The 19,287-nt window shown below is 45.7% G+C and overlaps 1 protein-coding gene across 1 annotated transcript in view; it reads left to right on the top strand.

The window, feature by feature from the left end:
• Positions 1 to 18,701, top strand: part of snx3 (sorting nexin 3) — a 41,021-nt gene extending 22,320 nt beyond the window's left edge. Inside the window, exons 2-4 of the mRNA XM_078399873.1 lie at positions 11,082 to 11,177; positions 13,771 to 13,895; positions 17,529 to 18,701. Of these exons, the coding sequence (XP_078255999.1) occupies positions 11,082 to 11,177; positions 13,771 to 13,895; positions 17,529 to 17,643 (336 nt within the window). The 3' untranslated portion in view covers positions 17,644 to 18,701. The remainder of the gene's footprint in view (positions 1 to 11,081; positions 11,178 to 13,770; positions 13,896 to 17,528) is intronic.
• The last annotated feature ends 586 nt before the right edge of the window (positions 18,702 to 19,287 follow it).

The raw sequence follows: 19,287 nt of genomic DNA, 5'->3' as shown, positions 1-19,287 counted from the left end.
AGGTATTTAAAACGCAGAGATCCATTTTAATATAATCAGTGTTGTGAACGTTTTGTTCGGTGCATTCAAGAGTCACAAAGACCCAATGGTGTTTCAAGGGGAACCAAGGCAAGTTCAGGTAAAAAGCTAGTTGATGAAATTGGATAACTCTAATCCAAAGTACAATTAGTACAAATTAACAGCTTGCTGTGTGGAAAACGGGAGAGTTGCATTTCTTTGAAGAAAGGAGCTGACCAGAAAAATTCAGGAACGTCGCAAAAAAAACCCTCTTCTGGCCAGCATTGACTTTCAAATGGCAATTAAAATTAATAGAGATTATTTGCCCATTGCAGTATTGATATCTAAAAGTAGAACGCAACTTGTTGAGATTGGGAAGAAATCAAGCAGAGTAGCTTTGAAGACTTGAGGTCAAATTCAATGACCATTGAACCAGGACTGAACTTTCAATTATTTTAATTGCATGTGTTGGAGTCAAAGCCACAAAAGAGAGAGAAGAATGTTTGAGAACTGAATTTCTCATAATTGGGTATGTTGGAAATCATTTGCAGCTTATTGGTATTACTTGTTTGGGATCTGGCCTTCATGCCTACACGAGCACTGTACAAATTTTAAGTTGGCGTTCTAAATTAAGCCACAAAGTGCTGGAGTAATTCACGGGACAGGGAACATCTCTGGAGAACATGGATGAGGAACATTTTGGGCAGGAGGATTCTGACCTGAAACATCACCTATCCATGTTCTCTAGAGATCTGGCTGACCCGCTGAGTTATTCCAGTACTGTGTTTTTTGTGAACCAGCAATCTGAGGTTCCAAGTATCTACATTCTAGGGTAAGCATAGGTTTGAATTTCAAAAGTGATAGGAGCAGAATTAGGCCATTCGGCCTGTCAAATCTACTCCGCCATTCAATCATGGCTGATCTATCTATCGCTCTCAACCCCATTTTCCTGCCTTCTCTTTGTAACCCCTGACATCTGTACTAAATAAGAATCTGTCCGTCTCCGCCTTAAAAAATATCCATTGACGGCCTCTCCAGCCATCTGCGGCAATGAATTCCACAGATTCACCCTCCGATTAAAGAAATTCCTTCTCATCTCCTTTTTAAAAGTACGTCCTGGAAGTTCAAAAGGGAGTCTTAAATCTAAAGGGAGTCTTAAATTGAATGTTGCGCATATTGTGTGATTGTTTGTTTGTAAAAAGGTTGATTTTTCTGGAAGTGCATATGCATCATAGAAGTCATTCATTCAGCACAAAAACGGGCCTTTAGGCCCAAGCCATTGACTGGGGGTAAGATCGGTTACATAACAACATTACGCAAACTATTTTGTAGATTTGCAAAACTCTTGACTGGCAGAAAGTACAATACTTGTGGAGACACAAGGAACTGCAGATAATGGTTTACAAAAAAAACCCCACAACACAAGAGTAACTCATCTCGGCAGCATCTCTGAAGAACGTGAATAGGTGGCATTTCAGGTTGAGAGCCATCTTCAAACTCCAGGTGGTTGGATTGAGGGGACCCTTTTCAAACCCTTGACAGTTTTGATTTTGGATCTGAGTATTTGCACTAAGAGTGCCGGACTAATCTTTAAAATGGCAAAAGGCTTAAAAGACCAGTCTTGACCTATTTGAATAGTGAAGCTGCCATGAAGGATTGCCTTCTATTAAAAAAAATTAAATGAGAAATTTAAGCTTTTGAAATGATCATTGCAGCTTCCATGTCAGTTTGCTCCAATAATTTTAGTATCTTATGACCACTCTTTCTGCAGCAAATTTGAGTTCCTGTTTGTGCCTTGATTTTTGACAGTTTCAGTACACTTGGGTGACTTCCTGAATGGTAAGATTATTTGATGCAGTATAGGTTTTGGAAATTGTATTGCAGTTTTCTCCATGAGGAGTACAGAGTCGTACAGTATGGAAACGGGCACATCGGTCCAACTTGCCCACATCGCAATGGATAGAGCTCTAGGGGCTAGTGGAATCAAGGGGTATGGGGAGAAGGCAGGCACAGGTTACTGATTGTGGATGATCAGCCATGATCACAATGAATGGCGGTGTTGGCTTGAAGGGCCAAGTCAAGTCAATTTTATTTGTATAGCACATTTAAAAACAACCCTCGTTGACCAAAGTGCTGTACATCAGTTCAGGTACTAGGAAACGAACATACAATGGCACACAAACATAACAGCATAAACAGTTCACAGCGCCCCCTCAGATGGCCTCAAACGCTAGGGAGTAGAAATAGGTTTTGAACCTGGACTTAAAGGAGTCGATGGAGGGGGCAGTTCTGATGGGGAGAGGGATGCTGTTCCACAGTCTAGGAGCTGCAACGGCAAAAGCGCGGTCACCCCTGAGCTTAAGCCTAGACCGCGGGATAGTCAGTAGCCCCAAGTCAGCCGACCTGAGGGACCTGGAGATAGAGAGGTGGGTTAGAAGATTTTTGATATTGGGGGGGGGGGGGCAAGCCAGTTTAGGGCTTTGTATGTGAATAGGAGGAGCTTGAAGGTGATTCTGTACTGTACTGGGAGCCAGTGGAGAGAGGCCAGAATCGGGGTAATGTGGTCCCTTTTACGGGCACCCGTCAGGAGTCTTGCTGCGGCGTTTTGGACCAATTGCAGGCGGGACAGGGATGATTGGCTGATCCCAGTGTATAGGGTGTTGCAGTAGTCTAGGCGGGAGGAAATGAATGCGTGGATGATTTTTTCAATGTCGTCAAATTGGAGGAATGGTTTGATTTTAGCTATGGTACGAAGCTGGAAGACGCTGGCTTTTACCACAGCGTTGACTTGCTTGTCAAACTTTAATGCCGCCTCCTGCACCGATTTTCGATGTTAACTGGAGTTCAGAAGGATGAGAGGGGATCTTATAGAGACGTATAAAATTATAAAAGGACTGCACAAGCTAGATGCAGGAAAAATGATCCCAATGTTTGGGGGAGTCCAGAACCAGGGGCCACAGTCTTGGATCAAAGGGGGGGCGTTTAAAACTGAGGTGAGAAGGAACTTTTTCCACCCAGAGAGTTGTGAATTTGTGGAATTCTCTGCCACAGCGGGCAGTGGAGGCTAAATCACTGGATGGATTTAAGAGAGAGTTAGATAGAGCTCGAGGGGCTAGTGGAATCAAGGGATATGGGGAGAAGGCAGGCACGGGTTGCTGATTGTGAATGATCAGCCATGTTCACAATGAATGGTGGTGCTGGCTCGAAGGACCGAATGGCCTCCTCATGCACCTATTTTCTATGTTTCTATCGACCAACTTGTCCCATCTATACTGGTCCCACCTGCCTGTGTTTGCCCCACATCCCTCTGAGCCTGTCCTATCCATGTACCTGTCCAAATATTTCTTAATCGTTGCGATAAATGCCACCTCCTGGCATAGACACAAAATGCTGGAGTAACTCAGTGGGACAGGCAGCATCTCTGGAGAGAAGGAATGGGTGATGTTTAAGTCTGAAGAAGGGTCTCGACCCGAAACGTCACCCATTCATTCTCTCCAGAGATGCTGCCTGTCCCACTGAGTTACTCCAGCATTTTGTGTCTCTTTTGTTTAAACCAGCATCTGCAGTTCTTTCCTACACTACCTCCTCTGGCAGCTCGTTCCATTGACCCACCACGCTCTTGTGTGGAAGAAGTTAACCTTTGGGTTCTTATTAAATCTTTCCTCCCTCACCTTAAAACGATGTCCTCCGGATCTCGATTCTCTCTGAGCAAGAGACTCTGTGCGTCTACTCAATCTATTCCCCTCGTGATTTTGTACACTTCTATATGATCACCCCTCGTTCCTTCTGCGGTTGCAAGGAATATAACCTCTCCCTTTAGCTCAGGTCCTGAGTCCTGGCAACATGCTCGTAAGTGTATTGGAGGATGGAGTGCAGTTTGCACTTTGTGGTATGAAATACTTGCAAGGTAAAACCATTGAAGCAGGAATAGGCTGCCTGGCCTTTGGTAACTGCTGTCAATCGTCAAGATCATTATCATACGACACAAACGGTCCTTTAGCCCAACTTGTCTGATGTAGCAATCAATACTAATCCTTTTCTTAAGCAGCTGGACGACTCAAGTGCTCATCTAAATACTAAACTGCTCTTCATTGTACCCTGCTTTCTGCTTTCTCCCACTCTCCCGTACCCTAATCTGACATGGCAATCCAGATTTACCTACCCTGAGGGAGTCTCTGCATCATTCCCTCCAAATCCTCCACTGCTCACACCTATCGGTACTTGTTATAGACTTGCTAAGGGAAAATCTCTTCCAGCTACCCATCCACACCCCTCTAACCTAAAGATGGTCCATGTCCTCTCTGTTTCAAGGAAGCTGTTGGGTACGGGGTCCTCTGGCAAGGGGAGGCTTTCAAAAGTGAGATGGGCAGAGTTCGGAACCAGCAAGGGCGGCACGGTGGCGCAGCGGTAGAGTTGCTGCCTCACAGCGCCAGAGACCTGGGTTCGATCCTGACCACGGGTGCTGTCTGTACGGAGTTTGTACATTCTCCCTGTGACCGTGTGGGTTTTTTCCGGGTGCTCCAGTTTCCACAAATACTCGAGACATACAGATTTGTAGGTTAATTGGCTTGGTAAAATTATAAATTGCCCCTAGTGTCATAAGGTCATAAGTGATTGGAGCAGATTTAGGTCATTCGGCCCAGCAAGTCTGCTCTGCCCTTCGATCATGGCTGATCCATCTCTCCCTCCTAACACCGTTCTCTTGCCTTCTCCCCATAACTCTTGACATCTGTACTAAGTGTGAAGTCTGGTAAATTGGACAATCAGGCAATTTAATTGGTGATATAAGCAAGACTTGCAAAAGGGTGCAGCCCTGTCCGGGTGCAGCCCAGTGAGGGAAGTGCCCTGTGAGAAAAGTGCGAGTCTTTGCGAGTCTGTGAGAAAAGTGCGAGTCTTTGTCTGCGAGTCTGTGAGAAAAGTGTGAGTCTTTGTCTGCGAGTCTTCGGCGAGGAGGCTGAGGTGATGAGGTTACAATTGTTTTAAGCCAGACACAAAGTAATGGCGGAAAAGTTGGTGCAGTGTGTTTCCTGCAGGATGTGGGAAGACAGGGACGTCGCTAGAGCTTCTGGGAGCTACACCTGCAAGAACTGTGTCCAGGTGCAGCTCCTGAAGGGACGTGTGGTGAAGTTGGAGAGGCAGTTGGATGACCTCAGGGCCATCCGGGAATGCGAGAGTTTCCTCGACAAGACCTATTGTGAGGCTGTCACGCCAAGGGTCCAGGTCGAGCGAAGGTGGGAGACTGTTTCAGGGGGGAGTGGACGAGGACTACAGGAGACCCCAGTGGCTGTGCCTATTGCAAATAGGTATACCCTCTTGGGAACTGTCGGGGCAGAAGACGGTTCCAGTCCGAGTGGCGGACCTGTTGTCAAGGATACTCGACAGGGGAGACCGAAGTCAGGAAGAGCCGTAGTGGTCGGTGACTCCATCGTCCGAGGGACGGACAGAAGATTCTGTGGCAGCAGGAGGGACTTGAGGATGGTCTGTTGCCTCCCTGGTGCCAGGGTTCAACACATCACGGACCGGCTTCAGAAAATCCTAGTGAGGGAAGGCGATCAACCTGAAGTCGTTGTGCATGTGGGCACGAATGACGTCGGGCAGAAGAGGAAGGAGGTGCTACAGCGGGAGTTTAGAGAGTTGGGAAAAACGCTGAGAAGTAGGACGTCAAAGGTGGTTATCTCGGGACTGCTACCGGTACCTCGTGCTGGTGAGGCCAGGAACAGAGAGAAAGAGGGTATGAATATATGGCTGAGGGGCTGGTGCAGAGAGCAGGGATTTAGATTTCTGGACCACTGGGATCTCTTCTGGGCTAGGGGTGACTTGTACAAAAGGGACGGGTTACATCTTAACAGCAGGGGGACAAACATTCTGGCAGGCAGGTTTGCTAGTGCGACACCTGTGGCTTTAAACTAAGTAGTGGGGGGGAGGGGTTGACAAATTGTGAATATGAAGATGAGGTAAAAAAAAAGGGAATACAGGAGATATTGCAAAAGACTCTCGGAAGAAGGGGAACAAGTTCTAGAGGGGAAAAGAAATTAAGGGCAGGGCCAATTGTGACCGATGTGAGAGGGGAGGTAAATACAGAAGTTAAAGTGTTGTACTTAAATGCGCGTAGTATAAAAAATAAAGTGGATGAGCTTGAGGCTCAGTTAGTCATGGGCAAGTATGATGTTGTAGGGATCACTGAGACATGGCTACAAGAGGACCAGGGCTGGGAACTGAATATTCAGGGGTACACAACGTATAGAAAAGACAGACAGGAGGGCAGAGGGGGTGGGGTTGCTCTGATGGTAAGGAATGATATTCATTCCCTTGCAAGGGGTGACATAGAATCAGGAGATGTTGAATCAGTATGGATAGAAATGAGAAATTGTAAGGGTAAAAAGACCCTAATGGGAGTTATCTATAGGCCCCCAAACAGTAGCCTCGACATAGGGTGCAAGTTGAATCAGGAGATAAAATTGGCGTGTCAAAAATGTAATGCTACGGTGGTTATGGGAGATTTCAACATGCAGGTAGACTGGGAAAATCAGGTTGGAAATGGACCCCAGGAAAGAGAGTTTGTAGAGTGCCTTCGAGATGGATTCTTAGAACAGCTTGTACTGGAGCCTACCAGGGAGAAGGCAATTCTGGATTTAGTGTTGTGTAATGATCCTGATCTGATAAGGGGACTAGAGGTAAAAGAGCCATTAGGAGGCAGTGATCACAAAATGATAAGTTTTACTCTGCAAATGGAAAGGCAGAAGGGAAAATCGGAAGTGTCGGTATTACAGTATAGCAAAGGGGATTACAGAGGCATGAGACGGGAGCTGGCCAAAATTGACTGGAAGGAGGCCCTAGCAGGGAAGACGGTAGAACAGCAATGGCAGGTATTCCTGGGAATAATGCAGAGGTTGCAGGATCAATTTATTCCAAAGAGGCGGAAAGACTCTAAGGGGAGTAAGAGACACCTGTGGCTGACAAGGGAAGTCAGGGACAGCATAAAAATTAAGGAGAGGAAGTATAACATAGCAAAGAAGAGTGGGAAGACAGAGGATTGGGACTCTTTTAAAGAGCAACAAAGGTTAACTAAAAAGGCAATACGGGGAGAAAAGATGAGGTACGAGGGTAAACTAGCCAATAATATAAAGGAGGATAGCAAATGTTTTTTTAGGTACGTGAAGAGAAAAAAAATAGTCAAGGCAAATGTGGGTCCCTTGAAGACAGAAACAGGGGAATTTATTATGGGGAACAAAGAAATGGCAGACGAGTTAAACCGTTACTTTGGATCTGTCTTCACTGAGGAAGATACACACAATCTCCCAAATGTTCTAGGGGCCGGAGAACCTAGGGTGATGGAGGAACTGAAGGAAATCCACATTAGGCAGGAAATGGTTTTGGGTAGACTGATGGGACTGAAGGCTGATAAATCCCCAGGGCCTGATGGTCTGCATCCCAGGGTACTTAAGGAGGTGGCTCTAGAAATAGTGGAAGCATTGGAGATCATTTTTCAATGTTCTATAGATTCAGGATCAGTTCCTGTGGATTGGAGGATAGCAAATGTTATCCCACTTTTTAAGAAAGGAGGGAGAGAGAAAACGGGTAATTATAGACCAGTTAGTCTGACATCAGTGGTGGGGAAGATGCTGGAGTCAATTATAAAAGACGAAATTGCTGAGCATTTGGATAGCAGTAACGGGATCATTCCGAGTCAGCATGGATTTACGAAGGGGAAATCATGCTTGATAAATCTACTGGAATTTTTTGAGGATGTAACTAGGAAAATTGACAGGGGAGAGTCAGTGGATGTGGTGTACCTCGACTTTCAGAAAGCCTTCGACAAGGTCCCACATAGGAGATTAGTGGGCAAAATTAGGGCACATGGTATTGGGGGTAGGGTACTGACATGGATAGAAAATTGGTTGACAGACAGAAAGCAAAGAGTGGGGATAAATGGGTCCCTTTCGGAATGGGAGGCAGTGACCAGTGGGGTACCGCAAGGTTCGGTGCTGGGACCCCAGCTATTTACGATATACATTAATGACTTAGACGAAGGGATTAAAAGTACCATTAGCAAATTTGCAGATGATACTAAGCTGGGGGGTAGTGTGAATTGTGAGGAAGATGCAATAAGGCTGCAGGGTGACTTGGACAGGTTGTGTGAGTGGGCAGATACATGGCAGATGCAGTTTAATGTAGATAAGTGTGAGGTTATTCACTTTGGAAGTAAGAATAGAAAGGCAGATTATTATCTGAATGGTGTCAAGTTAGGAGGAGGGGGAGTTCAACGAGATCTGGGTGTCCTAGTGCATCAGTCAATGAAAGGAAGCATGCACGTACAGCAGGCAGTGAAGAAAGCCAATGGAATGTTGGCCTTCGTAACAAGAGGAGTTGAGTATAGGAGCAAAGAGGTCCTTCTACAGTTGTACTGGGCCCTGGTGAGACCGCACCTGGAGTACTGTGTGCAGTTTTGGTCTCCAAATTTGAGGAAGGATATTCTTGCTATGGAGGGCGTGCAGCGTAGGTTCACTAGGTTAATTCCCGGAATGGCGGGACTGTCGTGTGTTGAAAGGCTGGAGCGATTGGGCTTGTATACACTGGAATTTAGAAGGATGAGGGGGGATCTTATTGAAACATATAAGATAATTAGGGGATTGGACACATTAGAGGCAGGAAACATGTTCCCAATGTTGGGGGAGTCCAGAACAAGGGGCCACAGTTTAAGAATAAGGGGTAGGCCATTTAGAACGGAGATGAGGAAGAACTTTTTCAGTCAGAGAGTGGTGAAGGTGTGGAATTCTCTGCCTCAGAAGGCAGTGGAGGCCAGTTCGTTGGATGCTTTCAAGAGAGAGCTGGATAGAGCTCTTAAGGATAGCGGAGTGAGGGGGTATGGGGAGAAGGCAGGAACGGGGTACTGATTGAGAGTGATCAGCCATGATCGCATTGAATGGCGGTGCTGGCTCGAAGGGCTGAATGGCCTACTTCTGCACCTATTGTCTATTGTCTATTGTCTAATCATGGATCTATCTATCTCTGCTGTACAAATATCCATTGGTGGGCTCCACAGCCTTCTGTGGCAAATAATTCCACAGATTCACCACTCTCTGACCAAAGAAATACCTCCTCATCTCCTTCCTAAAGGATCAACATTTTATTCTGAGGCTGTGACCTCTAGTCCTCGACTCTCCCACTAGTGGAAACATCCTCTCCACATCCACTCTATCCAAGCCTTTCTTTATTCAGTAAGTTTCAATGAGGTCCCTCCCACCCTTCTAAACATCAGTGAGTACAGGCCTAGTGCTGTCAAACACTCATTATATGTTAACCTACTCATTCCTAGGATCATCCTTGTAAACCTCCTCTGGACCCTCTCCACAGCCAGCACATCGTTCTTCAATTATGCTGCGCAAAATTGCTCTCTCTGCGCAGTGTAGGAGGATAGTGTTGTTGGATGGCGATCACGGGTCGGCGAGGACAAGGTGGGCCGAAAGGCCTGTTTTCCGCGCTGTATCACTAAACTAAACAAATCTTCCTGTCAACGAACAGCAAAGAGGATAGCTGTATTAAGGAACACTGACTAGAGAGGCAGATGTAATAATATATTCCTTTATTTGTCCCACACTGGGAAAATTTGCAGTGTCACAGCAGCAAAGTGGATAGCAAGAGAGCATTCATTATAAATATAAATAAAGATAAGGACAATTGTCATCATTTACTGTGTTTTTTTTAAACTGTTAACTGGTCTGTTGACTGGTCTGCTGGGAGCAGTGCTGGTTTTGACGTTTCAGAGTGCTGGAGAAACTCAGCGGGTTGGGCAGCATCTCTGGAGGACATGGATAGGTGACGTTTCACAGGGTGCTGGAGTAAGTCAGCGGGTCAGGCAGCATCTCTGGAGGACATGGATAGGCGATGTTTTAGATTGTAACCCTTCAGATGAGGGAGTCATGTCAGCAAAATGGAGATACATGTCCAGTACATGACAACTGAATCTGAGTATAAGCAACGTGGGAGGTAATCGAGAAGGCAAAAGAGGGGACGTGAATAGTTATGTTGGTACTTTCTCTTCAGCCCCAGGAAGGGAATAGGAGCAAATTTCTTGTTAATTGGTAGATATTACTGCTTGCCTCCTCACTTGTCTTTTCATTCACTAATCTCATTAATATCAATATCAATATATTCCTTTATTCGTCCCACACCGGGGAAATTTATAGTGTTACAGCAGCAACGTGGATAGCAAGAGAGCAAGAGATTATTCATTATAAATAAAAGATACATAAATTGTCATCAGTTTTCCGTGTGTTCTTAGCTGTTATTGTTGACTCGTCTACTGGGAGCAGTGCTGGTTGTGCAGTCTCACAGCAGCGGGAAGGAAGGACTTCCTATATCTCTCCTTCACGCACTGGGGTGAAGGAGTCTGTCACTGAAGGAGCTACTCAGTGTAGTGACAGTGTCCTGCATGGGGTGGGAGTCGTTGTCCAGCAGCGATGTTAACTTTGCCATCATCCTCCTCTCTCCCACCACCTGCACTGAGTCGAGGGGGCAACCTAGGACAGAGCTGGCCTTCCTGACCAGCTTGTCGAGTGTCTTCCCTTCCGCCGCTGAGATGCTGCTGCTCCAGCAGACCACTCCATAGAAAATGGCCGATGCAACCACCGTGTTGTAGAAGGTCCTTAGGAGTGCCCCCTGCACTCCAAAGGACCTGAGTCTCCTTAGCAGATAAAGTCTGCTCTGACCCTCTGTATAGCGCATCGGTGTTTTCAGTCCAGTCCAGTTTATTGTTGAGGTAGACACCCAGGTACTTATAGGAATCCACCCTCTCGATGTCCATTCCCTGGATGTTCACCAGTGTCGGGTCGCATTTGATGGCCTATTGCTATTGCCATGCTGCTGTTAGAAACATGGTTTTGGAACCTAATGTGTCAAAGAATACGAGCTTCCCCATTATCCATGCACTATCTGGTCATAAAGTCTCCTGGTTTACAGTGTTAAATATTTGCGCATATCTCACGTTTAATCTCAAACTCATTTTCAGAACTCCTGCACGTTTGAGATGAGTTTGCTGGATTTTTTTCGTTGCACTTTGAGTGACTTGAATTATTTTTTCCCAGACCAATCTACCGATATTCAAGTTGAAGGAGTCTTCAGTGAGAAGAAGATACAGTGACTTTGAATGGCTGAGAAATGAACTTGAAAGGGAAAGCAAGGTAAAACCCAGTTTATTTCCAATTTTTGGACAAGATAATGGAGGGTAAATACTTGCATCCAGCAATCATGTTGATAGGTCTGGACAGAGCTAATGTGGAGAGGATGTTTCCATTAGTGGGAGAATCTAAGACCAAAGGCCGTAGCCTCAGAATAAAATGACGTACTTTTGGAAAGAAGACGAGAAGGAATTTCTTTAGTCAAAGGGTGGTGAATCTGTGGAGGCCGTCAATGGATATTTTTAAGGTGGAGATTGACTGATATTTTTAATTAGTGTGGGTGTCAGGGGTTTTGGGGAGAAGGCAGGAGAATGGGGTTGACAGTGAAAGATAGATCAGCCATGATTGAATGGTGGAGTAGACTTGATGGGCTGAATGGCCTAATCCTGCCCCTAGAACGTGCGTGGTACCCTCCAGCCATAACTGGGTTTCCGTCACTTGCCCATTTTGTTTGGGTAAGCCATTTCACATTGGCCTTTTGGGGAAAGGAGAACTCAGCAAAAATATCCTTACAATAGAATTAGTGAAATGTACCAGATAATGTTTGATCGGCTCTGCAAGTACATTTCAGCTAGTTCAAAGGTAGACACATGATGCTTGAGTAACTCAGTGGGTCAGGCAGCATCTCAGGAGAGAAGGAATGGATGACATTTTGGGTCGAGACCCTTGTTCAGTCTGAAGAAGGGTCTCGACCCGAAACGTTGCCCGTTCCTTCTCTCCACAGATGCTGCCTGACCAGCTGAGTTACTCTAGCATCTTTTGTCTACCTTTGATTTAAACCAGCATCTGCAGTTTTCTTTCCTACCTTTCCGCTAATTCAACTTGCCTCTGAGGGTCGGCGCAGCGGTCAAGTTGCTGCCTTGCAGCATCAGAGACCTGGGTTTAATGCTGTCTGTACGGAGTTTGTACGTTCTCTCTGTGACCGCGTGGGTTTTCTCCGGGTGCCAGTGGATTGGGGTGTTTGCTGGCCGGCATGGACTCGGTAGGCCGAAGGTCCTGTTTCCGTGCTGTGTGTAAAATCTAAAACAGTCCGTTATTGAGGCATTCCAGAACATCCAATTTGAATTGGTTGTGTGGAATTTACCTAATGCATAAATTTAAATTGATCTACAATGTCTTTTGAACAAAAGTAAATTGCTGCTACTTCCATGAAGCCATTGTCTAGAAATAAAAATCCACTGAGGTAACTGTGCAGGAAATGGGTCTTAACAGAATGCAGAACAAGCTGTAATGGGTGTATTTTCAAAATCATGGCAAAGAGGAAATGTACTTTGATTTGTAGTGGGGGGGGGGGGGTTTCCAAGCTCGAATGTGTTGGCCACATCAGTGTTTGCCTTCATCTTTAAATCTGGTTGTGCGGGTTTTCAGCGAGTGGGAAGAGCAGGCATAGAATGTTCCAGAACATTAAAAAAACACCAGAGTTCTTGTCACAACGTAGTGTTGAAGCTGTATCCTGGTAGAACCGCTGCCTCTCCATGCCAGGGACCTGGGTTTGATCCCAACCTTGAATGCTGCCTGTGCAGAGTTTGCATGTTCCCCCTGTGATGCACTCCGATTTCCTCCCACAACCCAAAGTCGTGCAGGATTGTAAGTTAATCGGCCTCTATACAAATTACCACTGGTGTATAGGGAGTGGATGAGAATGCGGGGAAACGTAGAACATGTGATCGATGGTCGATTGAGAGTTAAAATTAGCTCTGGGGGCTAAAGGAATCGAGGGATATGGGGGGAAAACGCAGGAAAAGGGTACTGATTTCAGATGATCAGCCAAGCTCATATTGAATGGCAGTGCTGGCTCGAAGGGTTGAATGGTCTACTCCTGCACCTATTTTTGAAAAATGTTTCTATGTCAGCGTGGACTAGGTGGGCCGAAGGGCCTGTTTCCATTGCTGTATCTCCGAACTAAACTAAATCAGCTGTGAGCATATAGTTATTGCCGGATGTAACACGCACTACTACCGACTTGTGATCGGACTTGAGATTATAGAAGGGAGGAGGAGGACAATGTTGTACATTTTTTAGATTTAGATTTTTAGAGATACAGCGCGGAAACAGGTCCTTCGGCCTACACACACAAGGGGCAATTTTTTAAAAACATTTACCCAGTTAATTAATCTACATACCTGTACGGCTTTGGAGTGTGGGAGGAAACCGAAGATCTTGGAGAAAACCCACGCAAGTCACGGGGAGAACGTACGAACTCCGTACAGATGGCGCCCGTAGTCAGGATCGAACCCGAGTCTCTGGCGCTGCATTCGCTGTAAGGCAGCAACTCTACTGCTGCGCCACCGTGCCGCCCAAAATAGATCTGGCAGTGCCAGGTACATTTCGTGAAGTGGCTACACAGGTGGTCAGGGTGGTGAAGAAGGCATTTGACATGCTTGCTTTTGTCGTTCGGCAGATGAATATGAGGAAGGGTCCCTATCCATTTTTCCCCAAACACGCTGAGTGACCCGCTGAGTTATTCCAGCATTTTGTGTCCATCGTTGGTATTAACCAGTATCTACAGTTCCATTCTCTCGTGTATTACTATGTTGGCTGACTATAGATTTGTTTTCTCGGCTCTTAAACGTTGTGGTCCACTTCTCCCTTTCAGGTTGTGGTGCCACCATTGCCAGGCAAAGCACTATTTCGGCAGCTGCCTTTTAGAGGAGACGATGGCATCTTCGATGACAGCTTTATAGAAGAGAGACGACAGGGACTTGAACAATTTATTAACAAGTAAGGCTTTTTCATTTACTTATGAATGCAAAGAAATTGAGTTTGGTGAATAAAAATGGAAAGCAGCCCAAATGTTTAAGCACGTGGAATATTGTTTGAGGGAAGTGAAATTCAGGAAGTGTTTAATTTAACCCAAATTCTATTTATTGAACAGTAATAGACACATGACTGTTAGAAGTGGCAGGATGTGTCCTGATTTTTCGGATCTCGTGTTCGGATTTTCATCTCCAACATTTCGTCTTTTGAAAACCAGCATCTGCAGTTCCTTGTTTTCACATAGTTATTACCTGACCATTGAACCATAAGCAAATGGGATCAGCTTCCCTACATCCACCTTGTTTAAAACAGGTAAACTTTCACACATCGAATTTCCGCTCTCTTGAGATCAACCAGAGTCTAAATTTGTAGCTGAAAGCCCACAATCCTAGAACAGCTCCAGCAAAGAGGCAGCATGGTGGTGCAGCGGTAGAGTTGCTGCCGTACAGCGCCAGAGACCCAGGTTTGATCCTGACTACAGGTGCTGTCTGTACGGAGTTTGCACGTTCTCCCTGTGACCGTGTGGGTTTTCTCCTGTTGCTTCAGTTTCCCTCCCACTCTCCAAAGACATGCAGATTTGTAGGTTAATTGGCTTCTGTAAGTAGTCCCTAGAGTGCAAGGATATAACTAGTGTGAAAAGGTGAACGCTAGTCGGTGTGGACTCGGTCGGCTGAAGCGCCCGTTTCCACGTTGTATCTCTAAAATTTGGTTTCATACGTTATAGGAGCAGAATTAGAAACATAGGTGCAGGAGTAAGCCATCTGCCCCTTCGAGCCAGCACCGCCATTCAATATGATCATGGCTGATCATCCAAAATTAGTATGCCATTCCTGCTTTATCCCCATATCCCTTGATTCCATTAGCCCTAAGAGCTATATCGAACACTCTCTTGAAAACATCCAGTGCACTGGCCTCAACTGCCTTCTGTGGCAGAGAATTCCACAGATTCACAATTCTCTGGGTGAAAAAGTTTTTCCTCACCTCAGTCTTAAATGGTCTACTATTCTTAGCTGTGACCACTGGTTCTGGACTCCCCCAACATCGGGAACATTTTTCCTGCATCTAGCCTGTCCATTCCCTTAAGAATTTTATGTTTCCATAATATCCCCTCTCATCCTTGTAAATTCCAGTGAAGATAAGCCGAGTCGATCCATTCGGCCCATCAAGTCTACTCCGCCATTCAATCTGATCTATGGCTGATCTATCTTTCCCCTCAACCCCACTCTCCTGCCTTCTCCCCATAACCCCTGACAACTGTACTAATCAAGAATCTATCAATCTCTGCCTTAAAAATATCCATTGACTTGGTGTGTCAGAAGGAACTGCAGTTGCTGGTTTAAACCGAAGATAGACACAAAAAGCTGGAGTAACTCAGCGGGACAGGTAGCGGGAAGGAGATGCTACCTGTCCACCTCCAGTTTAAATTCCATTTGGAATATTTTGGAGGACCAAGAACCAAGGAATGGGTGACGTTTCGGGTCGAGACCATTCTTCAGACTGAAGGGTCTCGACCCGAACCGAAGGGTTCTCTCCAGCGATGCTGCTTGTCCTGCTGAGTTACTCCAGCTTTTTGTGTCTATCTTCAATTAACGTGCCCTCCACAGCCTTCGGTGGCAAAGAATTCCCCAGATTGGGCACCCACTGACTAAAGAAATCCCTCTTCTCCTTTCTAAAGGTTTGTTACCGGGCTTGTGCCAGATTGTCGGTGTTGTTCCATTTGTGGCCTGTCTGTAAATAGAGCCATAGAATGATTCGGTTGCAGCAGGGAAACTCGATGTTCTCCACACCACCAAGCCCATTCTGACCCATTTACACTATCGTCAATTATTTGTTAAAAATTGTAAAAGGCACAAAGTGCTGCAGGAAATGCTGCAAAGTGTGCAGTGTTGGTCTCCAAATTTGAGGAAGGATATTCTTGCTATTGAGGGCGTGCAGCGTAGGTTTACTAGGTTAATTCCCGGAATGGCGGGACTGTCATATGTTGAAAGACTGGAGCGACTAGGCTTGTACACACTGGAATTTAGAAGGATGAGAGGGGATCTTATCGAAACGTATAAGATTATTAAGGGGTTGGACAGGTTAGAGGCAGGAAACATGTTCCCAATGATGGGGGAGTCCAGAACCAGGGGCCACAGTTTAAGAATAAGGGGTAGGCCATTTAGAACGGAGATGAGGAAGTCAGAGAGTTGTGAATCTGTGGCATTCTCTGCCTCAGAAGGCAGTGGAGGCCAATTCTCTGAATACATTCAAGAGAGAGCTAGATAGAGCTCTTAAGGATAGCGGAGTCAGGGGGTATGGGGAGAAGGCAGGAACGGGGTACTGATTGAGAATGATCAGCCATGATCACATTGAATGGCGGTGCTGGCTCGAGGGGCTGAATGGCCTACTCCTGAACCTATTGTCTATTGAAATCAGAGGGTCAGGCAGCATCTCTGGAGAATATGGATAGGTGATATTTCAAGTTACGCCCCTTCAGACTGAATATTATGATTGAATTTTAACACAGTAGGTGGTAGTGCTCTGTGGAGTGGTAAAGAGCGGAGTGATCTAGGAGTGCAGGCACATAGTTCCTTGAAGGTGACATCACCGGTAGATAGGGTGGTCGAAAAGGCTATTGGCACTTAGGCCTTCATCAGACGTAGTATTGAGTAAGGAAGTTGGGAGGTCACGTTGCAGTTATACATGACATTGATAAAGCCGCATTGAGAGTATTGTGTTCAGTTCTAGGCACCGCGTTAAAGGAAGGACGTTGACAAGTTGGAAAGGGTACAGAGCAGATTTACGAGGATGTTGCAAGGCCTTGAGGGCCTGAACTACCGGGAGAGGTTGAGCAGGCTGGGTCTCTAATCCATGGAGCGCAGGAGGATGAGGGGTGATCTTATAGAGGTGTATAAAATCATGAGAGGAATAGATGGGATAGACTCACAGTGTCATGCCCAGAGTAGGGGAATCAAGAACCGGAAGACATGGATTTAAGGTGACTTTTTCACACAAAGGGTGATACTTGTATGGAACGAACTGCCAGAAGAGGTAGTTGAGGCATGGACTATTGCAATGTTTAAGAAACAATTGGACAAGTATATGGATAGGACTGGTTTAGAGGGATAGAAACATAGACATAGAAACATAGAAAATAGGTGCAGGAGTAGGCCATTCGACCTTTCGAGCCAGCACCACCATTCAATATGATCATGGCTGATCATCCAGCTCAGTAACCTGTACCTGCCTTCTCTCCATACCCCCTGATCCCTTTAGCCACAAGGGCCACATCTAACTCCCTCTTAAATATAGCCAATGAACTGGCCTCAACTACCTTCTGTGGCAGAGAATTCCACACACTCACCACTCTGTGTGAAGAAATGTTTTCTCATCTCGGTCCTAAAAGACTTCCCCCTTGTCCTTAAGCTGTGACCCCTTGTTTTGGACTTCCCCAACATCGGGAACAATCTTCCTGCATCTAGCCTGACCAACCCCTTGTCAAACGCAGGCAGGTGGGACTAGTGTGGATGGGATGCACTGGTCAGTGGGCAAGTTGGGCTGAAGGGCCTGTTTCCACGCTGTATCACTCTGTGACTGAAATTGCCGTTTCCCTTTCAGAGTTGCGGGCCATCCCTTGGCACAGAATGAGCGCTGCCTTCACATGTTCCTGCAAGAGGAAATCATAGACAAAAACTACACGCCAGCAAAGGTGAAACATGCACAGACAGTGTGAAAGGACTAAAACACTGATCTTGTTGACAAAATCCTTCCATATCAATTGAAATTGCTGGTTTTTGGTTAATCCTCAGTACATCTTTCTGCTTACCGATGTTTCTCGAACACAGAGCTTCGTCACGGGTGCAGATCACAAGCAAGAAAGATCTGCACTTGGGATATGAGTTGGCTACTATGATTTGGCTTTGTATAACACTTTATTGCTTTATTCATACTGAAGCCTTAAATTGAGTCGAGTATGGCGATGTAATTGTTTGTGCCCGCGCGTTAAATTTGGCAAGTCCGTCAGATGAACCCGTTGGCTGACGAGTGCAGTATTTCTAACAATTTTATCCGATACTCCCATCAGTTGTGAAAGAATATTTTTATAATGCATGTGCTTTGTAATTCAAAACTCCTAGCTGAAGTCTGTCCATATCTGGCAAGTATTTTGTTTTTGGAGTGCACGGTGAATGGATGGGGAGATTGAAGACCGCCTAAAGACCACCAGTAGCCAAATGAACACTGTCTCTGTCCGTGTTCCTTCACACTTTTGCCAAGCCCTCCTATAGTCACGTAGCTCCCTTTTTGTCCCTCAGCTAGGAACCTCTATCCATATACTGCATTTGTATCTTTACGGCTCGTATATAATGTCAAAAGTAGAGCCTCTTCAGATTCCTTCGTTTTTGTACTAACTCTTGTAGCCAAGTCTCTGCTTTTGAATTTACCTAGACACTAAGACCAAGCCTCCTGCAAAGTTGAAATGTTTTCGAATAAAGTTAAGACAAATGTTGAATCATATTTAACTTTGTGCATTATGTTGCTATGTTATACACTTTAATGCTACTCCTTGGTTTGTTAGACATGCTCTGCTTGTCTTCTCCACATATTTTTTTGCTGTGCATCAGTGTTAATGGAAGACGAGCAGAGTTCACATGACAACCAACTTTTTCCAGTGCAATTGATTTACTCTACACCAGTTAAGTGTACAACCTTGCTGTATTCTGGCCAGCTATCGTGTCTAACTGCACTTGAGAATATCCTGAGACTCTAAAGGCACATTAAACATGTATTGATACCTGATTTAATGACTTCAGTGTTTGTACAGCAGCGCGGAAACAAGCCCTTCGGCCCGACTTGCCCACGCCGACCATGATGCCCCCATCCACGCTCGTCAACCCTGCCTGCATTTGACTTGTATCCCTCTAAGCCCTTCCTAACCACTGAGATCTTTCCATTGAAGTACCTGCTGCGGGTAGATCAGGTTTCAAGTGTAGCCTCCCAAATACACTTGTGCCTGCTCTTGATCTTCAAACCCTTGTTGGGCTAACATATTTAGTTCAGAGATACAGCGTGGAAACAGGCCCTTTGGCCCACCAGGTCCGCGCCGACCAGCAATCCCCGCACATTGAATGGCGGTGCTGGCTCGAAGCCCACTCCTGTATCGTTTTTCTATTAACGCTATCCTACACAGACTAGGGACAATTTTTACATTTACCAAGCCAATTAACCTACAAACCTGTACATCTTTGGAGTGTGGGAGGAAACTGGACATGTCGGAAAAAACCCACGCTGGTCACGTGTAGAACGTACAAACTGCGTCCGTAGTCGGGATGGAACCCGGGTCTCCGGCGCTGCATTCGCTGTAAGGCTGCAACTCTAC

This window comes from Rhinoraja longicauda, chromosome 5 (genome assembly GCF_053455715.1).
Source record: "Rhinoraja longicauda isolate Sanriku21f chromosome 5, sRhiLon1.1, whole genome shotgun sequence".
NCBI lineage: Eukaryota > Metazoa > Chordata > Chondrichthyes > Rajiformes > Arhynchobatidae > Rhinoraja > Rhinoraja longicauda.
The sequence above is the reverse complement of the archived record's forward strand: the minus strand, read 5'-3'. Positions and strand labels throughout refer to the sequence as shown.